Source organism: Littorina saxatilis, linkage group LG16 (genome assembly GCF_037325665.1).
Source record: "Littorina saxatilis isolate snail1 linkage group LG16, US_GU_Lsax_2.0, whole genome shotgun sequence".
Taxonomy (NCBI): domain Eukaryota; kingdom Metazoa; phylum Mollusca; class Gastropoda; order Littorinimorpha; family Littorinidae; genus Littorina; species Littorina saxatilis.
This window is the reverse complement of record NC_090260.1, coordinates 43,650,475-43,667,730: the sequence shown is the minus strand read 5'-3', so window position 1 is coordinate 43,667,730 and position 17,256 is coordinate 43,650,475. Positions and strand designations below refer to the sequence as shown.

Sequence of the window (17,256 nt, the reverse complement as noted above, 5' to 3'; positions counted from 1 at the left end):
TAGGTCTATGGTCGCGCTCATCAGTGACTTGCGCTGTTGTCGAAATTCAAGTCTTTCTGAGTCTAAAACTGATCTCCATTAATATTTCTCCAATATAGCAAAGATCACAGTTCTTTGAATAAAAAAACTTACAAGAAAATGTTTAAATGGTGTCATGGTTGGCGTTGATGCGTGGTACCATGGTTTATTAGAGTGCGCCGTGCAGCCCATTACCTCCGTCTTCAGCACTCGAGGTTTCTGTCGGGGTTGCCTCACCCTTAGCTCATGGCCCATACGTCCTACCCTGAGAGCACAGGGGGGAGGATTTGCCGGGATCCCACCCGGAGCTAGGGTTTTGATGCGCCCATAGTCGCATTAGATGAGTCCCGTCGAAGGGCGATGGAGCATTTCGAAGAGAGTAGCAGTGCCGCCTGCTTCCCCACTCCACCCTGGTAGGAAACACCGCCAGTTTGGTCCGCGGCCGCAAGCGGCTGGTCTTCATATCTGAAGTCCGTTCCCCTATCCGCCACCCGGGGACGCGCTGGGTTGGGGGTGGTCGCCCCACTGAAAGTCCCACACTGGGTTAAAGAAGTTCAGCCTGTCCCAGAAAATGTTCAAATAAAATAAACGATTCGGTCCTCTAAAATTAAAGGTAGCTTCTGGAGAGTGTTATTATGACTGGATTTAATGCAGGATGTCTGATGTGACAGAATGTAAGACGGTTTTGTTCACATGCACCTTGACTGTAAATAGTCGGGATGGGGGGGGGGGGGGTGTTACGGGGCTTCCGCCGCCCCCCCCCCCCCCCCCCCTCTGCTGTCCAAAAAAAAGAATAGTTGTCTCTCTGTGGAAAAAAACTAAAAACATTTTCTGTCTGTGAATTTGTTGTTGTTGTCGGGAGCAGATATCAATGAAGATAAATTGCCATTATTTAATACTAACTTTAAAAGAAATAATGAGTGGCTGCTGACACCAGTTGATCATGTTTAAAATCAAGGATAAGCCACAAATTGTTTATAAAATAGCCAAAAAATTTTCAGTTCCAACCCCTGTACCCCAGGTTGTAAACCCCCCCCCCTCCCCCTCTGGCTCTCTTGCTCTGCCCCTGAATACTGTGTGTGTTTGTTTTTTTTTAGATAAAGTAAACTTGTCTTTGTTAACTTGTTGTGGGTTTGTGTGTGTGTGTGTCATCGAGCTTCTGTGTGTGTAATACAATGCTGTTAAACATGGTTATCATCAATTTCGTACTTGTTTTGCATGGTAGCGCGCGTTCCAGCGTGTCGTTTAATCGTTTTCAAGCTGGTTTATTGTCGATAAAATAGATAACTGAAAAAGGCCTCAAATTACTGAAAAGTACCAGTTGCATTCCTGATTTTCATTTGGTCTGCACTAAACACATGTCCCTCTTTTCAGGTCAGCACAAAGCCGGAGTTTTAGTCTTACACTATTCACTAAACACATGTCTCTCTTTTCAGGTCAGCACAAAGCCGGAGTTTTAGTCTTACACTATTCACTAAACACAAGTCTCTCTTTTCAGGTCAGCACAAAGCCGGAGTTTTAGTCTTACACTATTCACTAAACACATGTCTCTCTTTTCAGGTCAGCACAAAGCCGGAGTTTTAGTCTTACACTATTCACTAAACACAAGTCTCTCTTTTCAGGTCAGCACAAAGCCGGAGTTTTAGTCTTACACTATTCACTAAACACAAGTCTCTCTTTTCAGGTCAGCACAAAGCCGGAGTTTTAGTCTTACACTATTCACTAAACACAGGTCTCTCTTTTCAGGTCAGCACAAAGCCGGAGTTTTAGTCTTACACTATTCACTAAACACACGTCTCTCTTTTCAGGTCAGCACAAAGCCGGAGTTTTCAGCAACTACAGTGAGTGATGTCGGAGTTGTCTTGAAGGTCACGGACACCAACAAAACCGTGACTGACCCCGTGCTTCCAACCAACAGTCAATTTGTTGAAGGTGATCTTCAATCTCAAACTGACAATACCACTGCAGAAAGCTGTGACAAAGTCACCCCCAGTGAAGATCTGGGCAGTGCCAGAGAAAACCAGGCTCAAAACTGTACAGCAGCAAATGTGCAACTTCCATTGCCTAGGAAAGGAGTACGAACGCGGGCACAGAAAAACAGCAGCCGAACTCTTGCCGACCGTATCATCATCGTTACCGACGAAGCAAAACACAGAAGAGTTCAGACGCTCACACAACCTCACTCATCAGTGCAACAGGCAGCGAAACAGCAAGCAAGCTCTTCACCTCAAGGTGACCTTGCTGCCAAGGTGAAGGTCATCATGGCTGAAGAGTCAGCAGGGCAGGCAGAATCTAGTCAAGCATGGAGTTCACCCGTGAAACTGAAAAACGAAGCAAACGTTGGAAAGCGGAAGAAGAAAGAAGCGCTGACTTGTGAAGTGTGCGGTAAACAGATTCGGTCGAAATACGAGCTAGAAGGACATTTGAGGATACACAGCGGTGTAAGACCCTATGCGTGCCCGCAGTGTCCGGCCCGCTACACTCGCTCGTACCACCTGACGTGTCACCTCAAAACACACGACCCGGTGAAGCCGTTCCGATGCCAACAGTGCCCCAAACAGTACGTCAGGGCGTGGGACCTTAAAGAACACGAGACCTCACACTTGGAAGTCCGGCCCCACGTTTGTGAAACATGCGGCTTTGACACTCTAACCCAACAACTCTGTGATCTAGCTTCCATGTTTAGTCTTGTTCAGACTGTCGATTTCCCGACACACAACTCTGGTCATACTATTGATTTGATATTTCATATGGTTTCTGATAACCTTGTTCATTCGACTCATGCTTGTAATGATCTGAAGTCCGACCACACGTCTATTCTGTGCCACCTAGCGGCCAAGAAGCCACATACAATGGTAAAAATAGAATCAATGCGATCCATTAACAGCATCAATATGAACGAGTTCGCTGTTGATGTTGCCGATGGTTTGACCCCCACTATGTCACTTCCGAACCTGAATCAACATCTTGGTAAGGTTCTGGACAAACATGCCCCTGTGCGTCAGCGTGAGGTGCGCCAGCGTAAGCCTACGCCGTGGTACAGCTCGGTCGCTGATCAGCTCAAGGAGCTGAAGCGTGAGCGTCGAAGGGCAGAACGTCGCTGGCGCTCCTCACCACTGACAATCAACATGCAGATGTATGATGCCGTGAAACAGAAGGTCACCGACCTTGTGCATAATGCTAAAACGTCATTTTATTCTGCTATGGTTTCTTCCAGTGCCACATGCAAACAGCTCTTCAACAATATGACCACACTGTTAGGCACGCGTAAAAAAGCCTCCTTGCCTACCGTCTTTGACGTTCAACAACTTCCGGCCCTTTTTAGTGACTACTTCAAGAACAAAATCCTTTCGATACGTGACAGCTTTTCGCATGTTGCAAACACACAAAGCGCATTTCCTACCGATCCGTTTCAAGGCACTCCCTTTTTAGCTTTCACCACTGTGTCTGAAGACGATGTCAAGAAGTTAATTCTAAAAACCGCCCCCAAGACGTGCGAACTTGACCCGATTCCAACCAAACTACTTATTCAAAACATCGACATCCTCCTCCCTACCATCACTACCATAGTGAACGAATCACTCTCTTCTGGCGTTGTCCCCACGGAATTCAAAACCGCTTTAGTAAAGCCACTGCTGAAGAAAGCTTCTCTCAATTCCAACGAGTTGAAAAACTATAGACCCGTCTCAAACCTTCCTTTTCTATCGAAAATTCTCGAAAAACTTGTTCTCCGACAGCTTGCCTCACATCTCTCATCCCACAACCTTCTTAGTGCCCACCAGTCAGCCTATCGACCACGGCACAGCACGGAAACGGCTCTTCTTCGTATTTTGAATGACCTTCTGACCGCTCTAGACCAGGACAAAACATCCGTCCTCTTGCTTTTAGATCTGTCTGCGGCTTTTGATACGATAGACCATGACATTCTCTTATATCGTCTAGAGCACTACTTTGGCATTAGCGAGATGGCTCTCTCTTGGATTCAAAATTATCTTTCAGACAGGAAACAGTTTGTTCTGATCGATGGCCAACAATCTGCTGAAACCTCTCTTGTGTTTGGTGTTCCCCAAGGTTCTGTGTTAGGCCCGGTGCTGTTCATTATGTACACAGCACCGCTGACAACTCTCATAGAGAATCATTGTGTGCTACACGAAATCTTCGCAGATGATACGCAGATCAATCATTCCGCATCACATGACAAGTACCCAGATTTGGTTCTGTCGCTACAGGAGTGTGTGAGAGATGTCGGGGCATGGATGGAAGAGAACAAACTCAAACTAAATGACGACAAAACTGAAGCCATGCGTTTTTCATACTCCACCCCTACCCATGCTAAGTCTATTTCAGAACTCCCACAGGCCATCTCTTTGAACAATATTGACATCAAGTTCTCGGATACATCCCGTGATCTCGGAGTCTTTTTTGACAAAGATCTTAGCATGAAACAGCATGTAGTCCAAACATGTAAAGCAGCGCGAATGGAGATCCGGCGTATAGGTTCCATTCGACAGTACCTTACCGAAGACGCAACCAAAAGACTAGTCTGTTCCGGCATACTCTCTAGATTAGACTACTGTAATTCACTGCTTGCTGAATGTCCCAAATCTGTCACCAAGCCCCTGCAACTAGTCCAGAACGCTGCCGCTAGACTCGTGTTTCGAACACCTATGAAACAAAGCGTCACGCCTCTACTCAAACAGCTACATTGGCTTCCAGTCGAACAAAGAATTAAATACAAGATCTGCTGCATATTCTATCAAATTGCCGCGGGCACGGCTCCACAGTACCTGTCCGATCTCGTGCAGAAAAACAATCCTGACAGGGTTGTCCGCTCTGCCTCCCAAAATAAATTTGTCAAAGCTCCTAAGTATCAGAGGGACGATCATGGTGGCCGCTGTCTTTCAGTCGCAGCTGATCATATCTGGAACAAACTCCCTTTGTCTCTACGTCTCAGTCCATCTCTGCCTTCTTTCAAAGCAAATCTCAAGACTCACCTCTTCAGAGAAGCATTCTATGATGATGCAGTTGTCGCGACCCTGTGAATGTGCACTTTCGGATGAACAATGTTTATTGTGTGTGTGTGTGTGTGTGTGTGTGTGTGTGTGTGTGTGTGTGTGTGTGTGTGTGTGTGTGTGTGTGTATGTGGACATGTGTGGGTGGGTGGGTGTGTATGTGTGTGTGTGTGTGTGTGTGTGCACATTATAATTGTTGTGTATACTGGGAGTTCGTTCCTGTAAGAGCCTCTGGATTTTTGTAACATTTATGTTTTGTTTTTGGTTTTTGTTGTAAAGTGTTTATGATTGTGTTCTATTCCGTCAATGGCGTCATTCTGGTAATGATGTTGTTATTGCTTTTGTAAAGCGCTTTGTGTGTTCGAAAGCGCTATAGAAATCACCATTATTATTATTATTATTATTATTATTAAACCAACCTCAAGCACCACAAACGCGTCCACTTGAAAACCACCAACAAAACCTACGTCTGCGCTCAGTGCGGAGCAGGCTTTCGCTGGCGGTCAAACTTTGTCAACCACGTGAGGATCCACACAGACGAGCGAGCGTTCGCGTGCCCCCACTGTCCCATGAAGTACGCCCAGTCGGGAAGCTTGAAGAAGCATCTGCAACGGAAACACGTGGCGAACCGACCGCGGCCGTTTGTGTGTGAAATCTGCGGCGCAGCTCGCTACGAGAAATGCCAGTTTGAGAAGCACATGAGGATCCACACAGGCGAGAAACCGTACAAGTGTTGTGTGTGCGGAGCGGCGTTCATCCAAGACAACGCGTTAAAAGGCCACATGAAGATTCACACGGAGACGGCAGGGAAGAACAACTGGTGCAGTTTGTGCGGCGCGGCCTTCAAACGGTTCGCCAGCATCAAGACTCACATCAGAAAAGTGCATAAGGATGTGTCAGAGTTTTCCATACAAACTGTGGAGATTCAGATACAATAAGGTGACACGCTGCAATATATGTGTGATTAGGAGTGTAGTATTTGAAGGCGAGTCCATAGTATTGGCAAAACTTCAGCTGTTTTGGAGGTTGGTGTTTGATGATGTGTCGAAGCTTACCATCTTAGAATAAGAACTTTAGGTATAAGACACTATTCAACTCCATTTTGTGATAACTGGCAAAACTTCAGCTGTTTTGGAGGTTGGTGTTTGATGATGTGTCCAAGCTTACCATCTTAGAATAAGAACTTTAGGCATAAGACACTATTCAACTCCGTTTTGTGAAAAAAATTCGGCTCACTATCTCAGATCTGGCCAGGTCTTTACATAGGATAAGATCATCCCTCCATTTGGTCACATACCAAAAATCAACACCCCGACGGCGACTGATTGCGGTGGTGAATTCGATAATTTATTTTAATGAATCAATTTCTTAGCCAGTCATGGCTTTTATGAAATTAATTCTTCAAAATATCCCCATTGCGCTCAGAGCGCATCCAGGTTGGTCTTGTTTGGTATGTGACCAAGTGGAGGTATAATCTCATCCCATGTAAGGCCAAAAAAAAAATAGGTGTGGTTACGGTAACATAGCCAACAAAAATAGGGTAGAAAGGTAGGCAATCACTTTTTTTTTTAAACTTTTTTTTCTAATGTGTACAAATTAAACCTACTTGACAGGGAAATAAGTGTGCGACTCGGGCGCTTTCGCTTTCATTGCATTTTCTGCACTCGTTTTCTTGTGTGTGGTTTTTGTTTTTTGTTTTGACAAATGTAATAAAAAGTTATAGGGTCGGCCCCTAAAAATAGGGTAGGTTGGGTTACCGTAACCACACCTATTTTTTTTTTTAGGCCTAAGACTTGAACAAGTTAGTAAGATTAGTAAGAGCCTAGGCGTTCAGAGATAGTGAGCTAAACACAGGAAGAAGTGTGACTAAATGTGTTCCTTATACTTTTTCTAAACTGTTAAAAGACTGGACACTCAGCTGTTAAGGCCAATAACAACAAAATGTTGGTTTAGGGTAAAGTGACCACCAAAAAAAAAGGGTCGATAGGTACATGTAGGCTTTTTATTTATTTTTTTTTTTTAAATTTAGTCAAGTTTCGAAGAAGGTTACTTCCCTTAGTCTCGGTATGGTTCGCAAAATGTGCCAAAAACTTTGTTGTTTTGTTTTTAGAAATGGAAAAAAAAGTGTTAGAGTCGGCGGGAAAAAAAGTTGCAGTCGGGTTACCCTAAACCAACATTTTTATGACATAAGACATAAGATAATTTATTGTCCATACAATTAGTTACAATGGATGGAAAAGTGTGGTTCATCTGCTCTTAAAACAATGTGGCCTAACCGGATACTATTGACAGATGTGTCTTTTCCCATAACCAATATTGACCATGGGAAATCCAGCTATGATGAGGGTGGCTGTGTGTTGTCCATAGTAACAGAGAAAATTCAGCTTTGCACTTGCACTTTTTGCAGGCATTAGTGTTTGGAGGTGTTTTCAAGCGTTTCCCATAGCAACACCAGGGATGTTGCTACACATTCATACATGTGTGGGACTAATGTCCTGAGCTCTTCAGCATCAACAGGACATTTGACCGCTTTCACAAATGTCAATAGGACATCATGATTTTGTGCAAAACACTGTCCATGGAATGGCTCCAACATCATGTGCACACACACACACACACACACACACACACACACACACACACACACACACACACACAGGATATACACAGAACATTAGTGCGTATATTGTTTTAATTTTTTAGTTTCAAACAGGACAAAAACTAGGTGGGTGTCTGAGTTTTCCATGGTAACAGCAGACTTTTATCTATGAGGGAGAATTTTATCCCTGGGAGCTCATTTGTGTGTGAATGCACCAAATGTTTTGAAGGGGTGGGGGGGGGGGGGGGGGGTTAGATGATTGTTAAATACAGTTTAATTTGTTAAAGTTGTTAAACATTTTCCATTCATGTTTGTTTGTTTGTTTTACTTTGAGTTATAGTTAAAATATTCCAAGCAGTACAATAGAAAATGGCTTGAGTCAATACAGTTCGGGATGATTTTTTTTAAGTTGTTACTTTTTCCAATTGTTTCAATTTTTTTGAGTTAAAGTTTAACTGTTGTTCTCTGTTAAAGTTAATCAAGTCAATAAATTTCAGGATGACAGCTGTATTCACATATATATGCATGTATACATGAAAAGAAACATGTGTACTTGCAAATTACGTTTTAATTTATGTTGAAGGTACCGTCCTTATTGTGATTGTGATTGTGGTCGCCAACTGAGATTCTCTAATGTGACCAGGACGTAGGATGAGAGCATTGCTCCACTCACACACACACCCAACATCAAGAGATTCTCTAATGTGACCAGGACGTAGGATGAGAGCATTCCTCCACTCACACACACACCCAACATCAAGAGATTCTCTAATGTGACCAGGACGTAGGATGAGAGCATTCCTCCACTCACACACATAACCAACATCAAGAGATTCTCTAATGTGACCAGGACGTAGGATGAGAGTATTCCTCCACTCACACACATAACCAACATCAAGAGATTCTCTAATGTGACCAGGACGTAGGATGAGAGCATTCCTCCACTCGCACACACACCCAACATCAAGAGATTCTCTAATGTGACCAGGACGTAGGATGAGAGTATTCCTCCACTCACACACATAACCAACATCAAGAGATTCTCTAATGTGACCAGGACGTAGGATGAGAGCATTCCTCCACTCACACACACACCCAACATCAAGAGATTCTTTAATGTGACCAGGACATAGGATGAGAGCATTCCTCCACTCACACACATAACCAACATCAAGAGATTCTCTAATGTGACCAGGACGTAGGATGAGAGTATTCCTCCACTCACACACACACCCAACATCAAGAGATTCTCTAATCTGACCAGGACATAGGATGAGTCTGAGAGCATTCCTCCACTCACACACATAACCAACATCAAGAGATTGAAAGTTTCCTGTGCAGATAAGAATTTTTTTTAAATTTTTTGCTGAATTAATTATTGCAGATTGATGTAAGTGTCAGTTAAGAAATGAATTCATCACAACTTTGCCTCTCAGAACCGCGATAGCACACATGTACCGTAGATGCACTGAACTGGTCAAAGGGAGACGACTGCATGCCAGCCATTATATCTGTTATTGATCGAATTTATGAACAATAAACCATGTTTTTGAAAGGGTAATTTTCATGTTCACATATTAAATAGTATAATGGATGAAAGAACTGATGGGAAAATGAAAGAGAAAATATTCAAAGCAAAAGTGTAATGAAACATACTAAGAAGAGACAAGTGTGTGTGTGTCTGTTTTTGGGTTAGCCCGTGGGTACCAGTGTATGTGTGTGTGTGTGTGTGTCTGCGTGTATATGTGTCACTGTGTGTGTATGTGTGTGTGTGTGTGTGTGTGTGTTCCGCATTCTCGACCATTGTTAGGGTACATTTCATTTTGCAAATAAAAAAAGGGGTTATTCATATCTTTCGTCACAAAAAAAGTTCGAGCTATGCAATTTGAACTACTATTTCAGCGGATTTCAGCAAACAACTTTCTAAATTACGTGTACCACCACCGACTTTCTGACCAGTCTCCGTTCAGACCACCTTTCACGCCAACATCAGACCAAGACCAACAGTGAAGATTCCTTGAGCATTTATTTGGCTCACAGATATAGCATGGTCTCTCTCGCTGTAGAGTCGTGAAGTGAATTGGAAGAGAGTTCTCTGACCAAGTCTCTCTCGTGTAGTCTGCCAGAACAAGTCTGTCGTTTGCATACATATACTGTTCAAAAAAAGAAACGCATAGCTTGTAATATTTGGTTAATTTAGTTATATGGCTACAAGGATATCCACCAAACTGCAGAAAATGTTTATCTGGTCGTCGACCTTTCGTCCATTGCCACAAGTGAGCTCTGCACGTGACGCATGCGTTATCAGTGGCTACAATGTCAAAATTGCTCATTTGGCATGACCACTCGTCATGCTTCAGTGTAATCTCGTGAAACTCGGGGAATATTGAGCTCTCACCATGTCTTCCAAAACCCATAAAAGCGGATTGTTCGCCACAAAGAAATCAGACGACAATTCAGCGACGAAAGATGGCCCGATTGAGCAGAGAAGACCGCCAAATTGCATTGGGTCGTTTACAAGCAGGCCAAAGTCAAAGTGCAATCGCCAGGCACTTCCACGTGTCCCAGAGCACCATCAGTAGACTGTGGGTCAGGTTTCAAGCCACTGGCTCCGTTGCTGACTTGCCACGAGCGGGAAGACCAAGGGCGACAACTGCTGCTCACGACCGCTTCATACGGCTCCGCCACCTCCGGAATCGTTTCCTGTCGGCCTCATCTTCTGTCCAGGCTCTCCCCGGGCCACACCGATTATCGGACCAGACCGTGCGGAACCGCCTGCATGAAGCTGGTTTGAGAGCTCGCAGACCTCACAGAGGAGCTGTCCTCACCCGCCGCCATCGCCAGAACCGAGTGCAGTGGGGCAACCAGCACCTTCGCTGGACCGTCCGGAATCACTGGAGACACGTGTGGTTCAGCGACGAGTCCTACTTCCTGCTCCAGCGACATGATGGTCGGAGGAGGGTCTACCGGAGAGTAAACGAACGTTACGCGCCCAACTGTGTGGATGAGGCACCCGTTCATGGTGGTGGAGGCGTCATGGTGTGGGGGGCGATCAATACCGCTGGAAGGAGCACCCTGGTGCACGTCCAAGGGCGCATAACTGCCCAGCGATACGTGGAGGAAATTCTGCGCCCACACGCCCTTCCTCTTCTGGCTGACCAGGATGCCATATTCCAGCAAGACAACGCTCGCCCGCACACAGCACGACTCACCACCCAGTTCCTCACCGACCACCATGTCCAGGTGCTTCCCTGGCCATCCATGTTGCCAGACATGAACCCGATAGAACACCTCTGGGATGAATTGGACAGACGTGTGCGCAGGCGAGAAGAAGCGCCGGCAAATCACCGCGATCTATTGCAGGCACTTCAGGAGGAGTGGGACACCATCCCACAGCAAGATATCCGGCATCTGATCCAGTCCATGCCCAGAAGGTGCCGGGCAGTTGTTGCTGCTCAAGGCAGTCACACCCCCTACTGACTTGACAGCCTCGGCACCCAATCGTATTGATTGACTGATTGATTTGAAGATGCAAATGAACTGTGTGTGCATTCAACTGTGTCCATACCAAATTTCAAACAAATAATCTAAATATTGGATTTTCTGTTAATTTTTTCGAAAAATAAAACAAATTTGGCAAGTAGCAACTATGCGTTTCTTTTTTTGAACAGTATACATACAGTTTATATAGGTTTTTCACATCCTTACTAATATATATCAAAGTTGTCAACTAACTGTCCCCTAAAAACTGGACGCTACGGTTTCCTTACTATGCCCGTTTTGATAAACGGGGGTCAAGCAAAGGCGCTATGACAAGTTAAACCCGCTATGGCAAGTTAAGTCAGTTAAGCCAGCAGGCAAAGAATTTACGGGACATGTGGATGCTATCTACTGTCATGGTGTAGAATTTACGGGACATGTGGATGCTATCTACTGTCATGGTGTAGAATTTACGGGACATGTGGATGCTATCTACTGTCATGGTGTAGAATTTACGGGACATGTGGATGCTATCTACTGTCATGGTGTAGAATTTACGGGACATGTGGATGCTATCTACTGTCATGGTGTAGAATTTACGGGACATGTGGACGCTATCTGGTCTAACACATTACTAGCTGACACAACAATGCTTAAACTGTGTGCGTGCACTTGTAGTGTCACATACGGACACAGTGAAGACAATAAGCCAGAACGATTTTTTCTTCAGAGTTTATTTATAGCTTCTGAAAAAGTGTGAATGACGCAAATGTGCAATTGTTCATTTTAGACTAACAAGAGACGGGCGCAGTGCAGGGCCGGACTGGGGGGGGGGGGGGGGGGTGGGGTTACAGGGGCTGTGCACCCCCCCCCCCCACCCCTGGCTTAAGCATGTACCTCCCAAACGCATTTTTTTTTTGGTGGCTGTCAAATTTACCTTTTTCGTTCAAGGAGAGGCTTCCTTTACCTCCAGAAACATAAATAAAAACGTTTAGCTTCACGCTTGTAAATGACTTTCAAAACTGATACAAAAGGTTTTTTTTTTCATATTACCAGGACAGTAACTATGTTGTATGCTTTATTTTGTTTCTATATTAGTCATCTGGAATTTTGATAATTAATTCACAGTAAAATGTTAACAAATCTTCAGTAGTAATTGCATAAAAAAGTTCGATATCTATCAAGTCAAGTCAAGTTTTATTCCAATAAAACCCCGTGAGGGTACATGGAAAATTAAAAAACACAATAAAAACACATTTCATTCAACACCAAATAAAAGGAACTAAAACAAAAAGAAATCAGGCTATGTACAGAAAAGGGAGTTGAGGGGTGAGGGAGAGCAAAAACAATACAAGAAACAATTCAACAATAATAATAAATAATAATAATAATAATAATAATAATAATACTAATACTACTAATAATAAAACACTACAAGTGCAAAGTAATTACATACATTTCTTTACTATGGGAAATGGGGGGAAGGGAGAGGGGGGGGGTGATGGGTGGGTTAACATAAGGACAAAAATACTATTACAAACAACACAAAACAGATAACGGAGTATAAAGCTAAAAGAGAATTAAATTTTACTCGCTTCTCAAACAGTCCATGACAAGTGTCATGAACTTTGCGAGTTTTAGCAATAAACTCTTTTTTGTAGTGGAAAAAAGCTCTCTGAATTTAACTGAATTGGGGCGGGCATAATAATAGCACCGTAACAACTGTTTTCTATAATTGGTAAAAAAAGGACATACAAAAATATAATGGAACTCGTCCCCAAGGTCACCTGATGAACATTTGTGACAGATTCTGTCAATTATCATGTTATTTCTATGTTAAAATGGGCGCGTTAAATCCTAATCTTTTTGTTTTAATGGACTAAACAATTCTTGGACTGACAGAAAAGATGTATTTTAAATATGTCCAGTTACTATTACTTTTTTTTTTTAATGTGAAGAGAATATGCACTCTTTTTTGTTCAAATGGGGAGGGGGCCGGGGTAGTAAAAGCATCACAGTTCAAGATTTTGCGCGACAAGAGGTGTGTTTCTTTTAACTGTGATGAAGAGGGATAACTCAACTTGGTATCTAACACTATTTCTGAACACAGTAACCACTTTAGCACTTTTATTTTATGTTTTCTATCTTCCAAACTTCTAATTCAGCTTCAAAAATGAGAAAAAAAGTGTGTGTTTTCTGAATTCATCAGTTAAATCACTATGTTCGATGTTCTATTTTGCTTCCCTATTTATCTTCTGAAGTTTTTGATCATCTGATTACCTTGCTTTTTGAGTCACTTGAGAAAAAGTGACTCTATGTAATCGGTCAGTGTTAGTCTGTCCGGCCGGCCGTCCGGCCGGCCGTCCGTAGACACCACCTTAACGTTGGACTTTTCTCGGAAACTATCAAAGCGATCGGGCTCATATTTTGTTTAGTCGTGACCTCCAATGACCTCTACACTTTAACGATGGTTTCGTTGACCTTTGACCTTTTTCAAGGTCACAGGTCAGCGTCAAAAGAAAAATTAGACATTTTATATCTTTGACAAAGTTCATCGGATGTGATTGAAACTTTGTAGGATTATTCTTTACATCAAAGTATTTACATCTGTAGCCTTTTACGAACGTTATCAGAAAAACAAGGGAGATAACTAGCCTTTTCTGTTCGGCAACACACAACTTAACGTTGGGCTTTTCTCGGAAACTATAAAAGTGACCGGGCTCAAATTTTATGTGAACGTGACTCATTGTGTTGTGAATAGCAATTTCTTCCTGTCCATCTGATGCCTCATATAATATTCAGAACTGCGAAAGTGACTCGATCGAGCGTTTGCTCTTCTTGTTTTTTTGAAAAAATGGGTAGGGGGTGGGGGTAGTAAAAGCATCACAGTTCAAGATGTTGCGCGACAAGAGGTGTATTTCTTTTAAAATTGGTGAAAAGGGATAACTCAACTTGTTATTTAACACTATTTCTGAACACTGTAACCACTTTAACACTTTTAATTTATGTTTGACTGTGTTCCATGCTTCAAATTGGGCTTCAAAAATGGATACATAAGGTTTTTTTTTCAAATTCACATGTAAAATCACTATGTTTGATGTTCTATTTTGCTTCCCTATTTCTCTTCTTCAGTTTGTTATTTGTTTGTTTGTTTGCTTAACGCCCAGCCGACCACGAAGGGCCATATCAGGGCGGTGCTGCTTTGACATTTAACGTGCGCCACACACAAGACAGAAGTCGCAGCACAGGCTTCATGTCTCACCCAGTCACATTATTCTGACACCGGACCAACCAGTCCTAGCACTAACCCCATAATGCCAGACGCCAGGCGGAGCAGCCACTAGATTGCCAATTTTAAAGTCTTAGGTATGACCCGACCGGGGTTCAAACCCACGACCTCCCGATCACGGGGCGGACGCCTTACCACTAGGCCAACCGTGCCGGTATTCAGTTTGTGATCATCCGATTGTTTTTTTGTTACATTCAGTCAAGTTTTGACTAAATGTTTTAACGTAGAGGGGGGAATCGAGAGGAGGGTCGTGGTGTATGTGTGTGTGTGTGTGTAGAGCGATTCCGACTAAACTACTGGACCGATCTTTATGAAATTTGACAGGAGAGTTCCTGGGTATGATATCCCCAGACGTTTTTTTTTCATTTTTTTGATAAATGTCTTTGATGACGTCATATCCGGCTTTTCGTGAAAGTTGAGGCGGCACTGTCACGCTCTCATTTTTCAACCAAATTGGTTGAAATTTTGGTCAAGTAATCTTCGACGAAGCCCGGATTTCGGTATTGCATTTCAGCTTGGTGGCTTAAAAATTAATTGATGACTTTGGTCATTACAAATCTGAAAATTGTAAAAAAAAAAAAAAATTTATAAAACGATCCAAATTTACGTTCATCTTATTTTCCATCATTTTCTGATTCGAAAAAACATATAAATATGTTATATTTGGATTAAAAACAAGCTCTGAAAATTAAAATTATAAAAATTATTATCAAAATTAAATTTTCGAAATCAATTTAAAAACACTTTCATCTTATTCCTTGTCGGTTCCTGATTCCAAAAACATATAGATATATGTTTGGATTAAAAACACGCTCAGAAAGTTAAAACGAAGAGAGGTACAGAAAAGCGTGCTATCCTTCTCAGCGCAACTACTACCCCGCTCTTCTTGTCAATTTCACTGCCTTTGCCATGAGCGGTGGACTGACGATGCTACGAGTATACGGTCTTGCTGAAAAATTGCATTGCGTTCAGTTTCATTCTGTGAGTTCGACAGCTACTTGACTAAATGTTGTATTTTCGCCTTATGCGACTTGTTTACATATTCACAATACAATATCACATTTTCTTCTGTAGGGTTTACGTGACAAAATCTCATACCTATGCTCAAACCCCGAGCGGGTTAGGGGGAGTCCCATATTGGTTGGGACGAGAAAGAATTTACCCGATGCTACCCAGCATGTCGTAAGAGGCGACTAACGGTTCTGTTTCTCCTTTTACCCTTGTTAAGTGTTTCTTGTATAGAATATAGTCAATGTTTGTAAAGATTTTAGTCAAGCAGTATGTAAGAAATGTTAAGTCCTTTGTACTGGAAACTTGCATTCTCCCAGTAAGGTCATACATTGTACTACGTTGCAAGCCCCTGGAGCAATTTTTTTATTAGTGCTTTTGTGAACAAGAAACAATTAACAAGTGGCTCTATCCCATCTCCCCTCTTTCCCCTATCCCATCCCCCCCCCCCCCTTTCCCTGCGCGATATAACCTTTAATGGTTGAAAACGACGTTAAACACCAAATAAATAAAATTAATAAATAAATAAACCTATGCTCAAACTTCAGTCGTTATCTCAAAATGTTGCGCGACAAGCACTATTCATTTTGTTATTTCCTGATAAACCAAACATTGAACTAACATAAAAAAGAAACCTTTAAAACTGCCTAACCACTTTGAAATTTGGCCTCAGGTGTATACTCCAGCCTTAAGGAGAAGTGCAATGCCAAGGACAAATTTCTCTCTCTCACACACACACACACATAGCCTTACAAACACACACACACTGTGACACACACACACTGTGACACACACACACATAGCCTTACAAACACACACACACTGTGACACACACACACACACACACACTGTGACACACACACACACTCATTCACATACGCTCAATCACTCACATTTACTCACTCACACAAACTTAAAACACAAAACACACTCATGCGCACATATAAATTATAATCATACGGACACACACACACCTTTACAAACATACACACAAACTACGGAACACACTCACGCACAGCCACTCTCTCACTCACATACACACACATAACCACACTCTCTCTCTCTCTCTTACACACACACACTAACACTGACACGTGCACAAAGTGCACACACATCGCGCGAGAGAGAAAGACCGAACAGGGGGGATTTCTTTCTTTCTTTATTTGGTGTTAAACGTCGTTTTCAACCACGAAGGGTTATATCGCGACGAGGAAAGGGGGAAGATGGGATAGAGCCACTTGTTAATTGTTTCTTGTTCACAAAAGCACTAATCAAACATTTGCTCCAGGGGCTTGCAACGTAGTATAATATATTACCTTACTGGGAGAATGCAAGTTTCCAGTACAAAGGACTTTGAATAAAAACAAATGTTCTCCAAGGACATTTCTTGACTAAAATCTTTACAAAAATTGACTATATTCTATACAAGAAACATTGAACAGGGGTAAAAGGAGAAACAGAATCCGTTAGTCGCCTCTTACGACATGCTGGGGAGCATCGGGTAAATTCTCCCCCCTAACCCGCGGGGGGTCAAAGAGGGGGGATGACGTCATATGCATTGACGTCAAAGCCTTTCGATGTCATCTTCGTAGGCAAGCTTTATCCACAGACTTGGAAACTATAGAATTTCTACCCGGCCAAAGCGCCCTAGGGTTGCGTTTGCTCAAAAAACGGGGGCGCCCATGTCACCCACCGTATTTTAGTTAGTATGTTCCCAATTGTTGGTGAACTTCCATCCCCAACTGTAGCCCGTGATCGGGCACAAAGAATCCTTCTTTATCATGTATTATTGGCATTCTTTCTTTATTTCGTCGTTTTCAACCACGAAGGTTATATCGCGACGAGGGAAA

At 42.8% G+C, this 17,256-nt stretch overlaps 1 protein-coding gene across 1 annotated transcript; it reads right to left on the bottom strand.

The window, feature by feature from the left end:
• Positions 1 to 7,707: 7,707 nt before the first annotated feature.
• LOC138949659 (uncharacterized) lies at positions 7,708 to 11,023 on the bottom strand. The gene is made up of 2 exons (XM_070321456.1): positions 9,778 to 11,023; positions 7,708 to 7,795 (listed from the first exon to the last, which is right to left on the bottom strand). Exon 1 carries the CDS (start codon positions 10,864 to 10,866, stop codon positions 10,378 to 10,380), a length of 489 nt encoding a protein of 162 aa, XP_070177557.1. The 5' UTR covers positions 10,867 to 11,023; the 3' UTR covers positions 7,708 to 7,795; positions 9,778 to 10,377.
• Positions 11,024 to 17,256: the final 6,233 nt, after the last annotated feature.

Excerpts from the sequence above, each read along its gene's own strand:
- LOC138949659 (XM_070321456.1), bottom strand. The coding sequence starts at position 10,866 with ATGGTGGTCGGTGAGGAACTGGGTGGTGAGTCGTGCTGTGTGCGGGCG.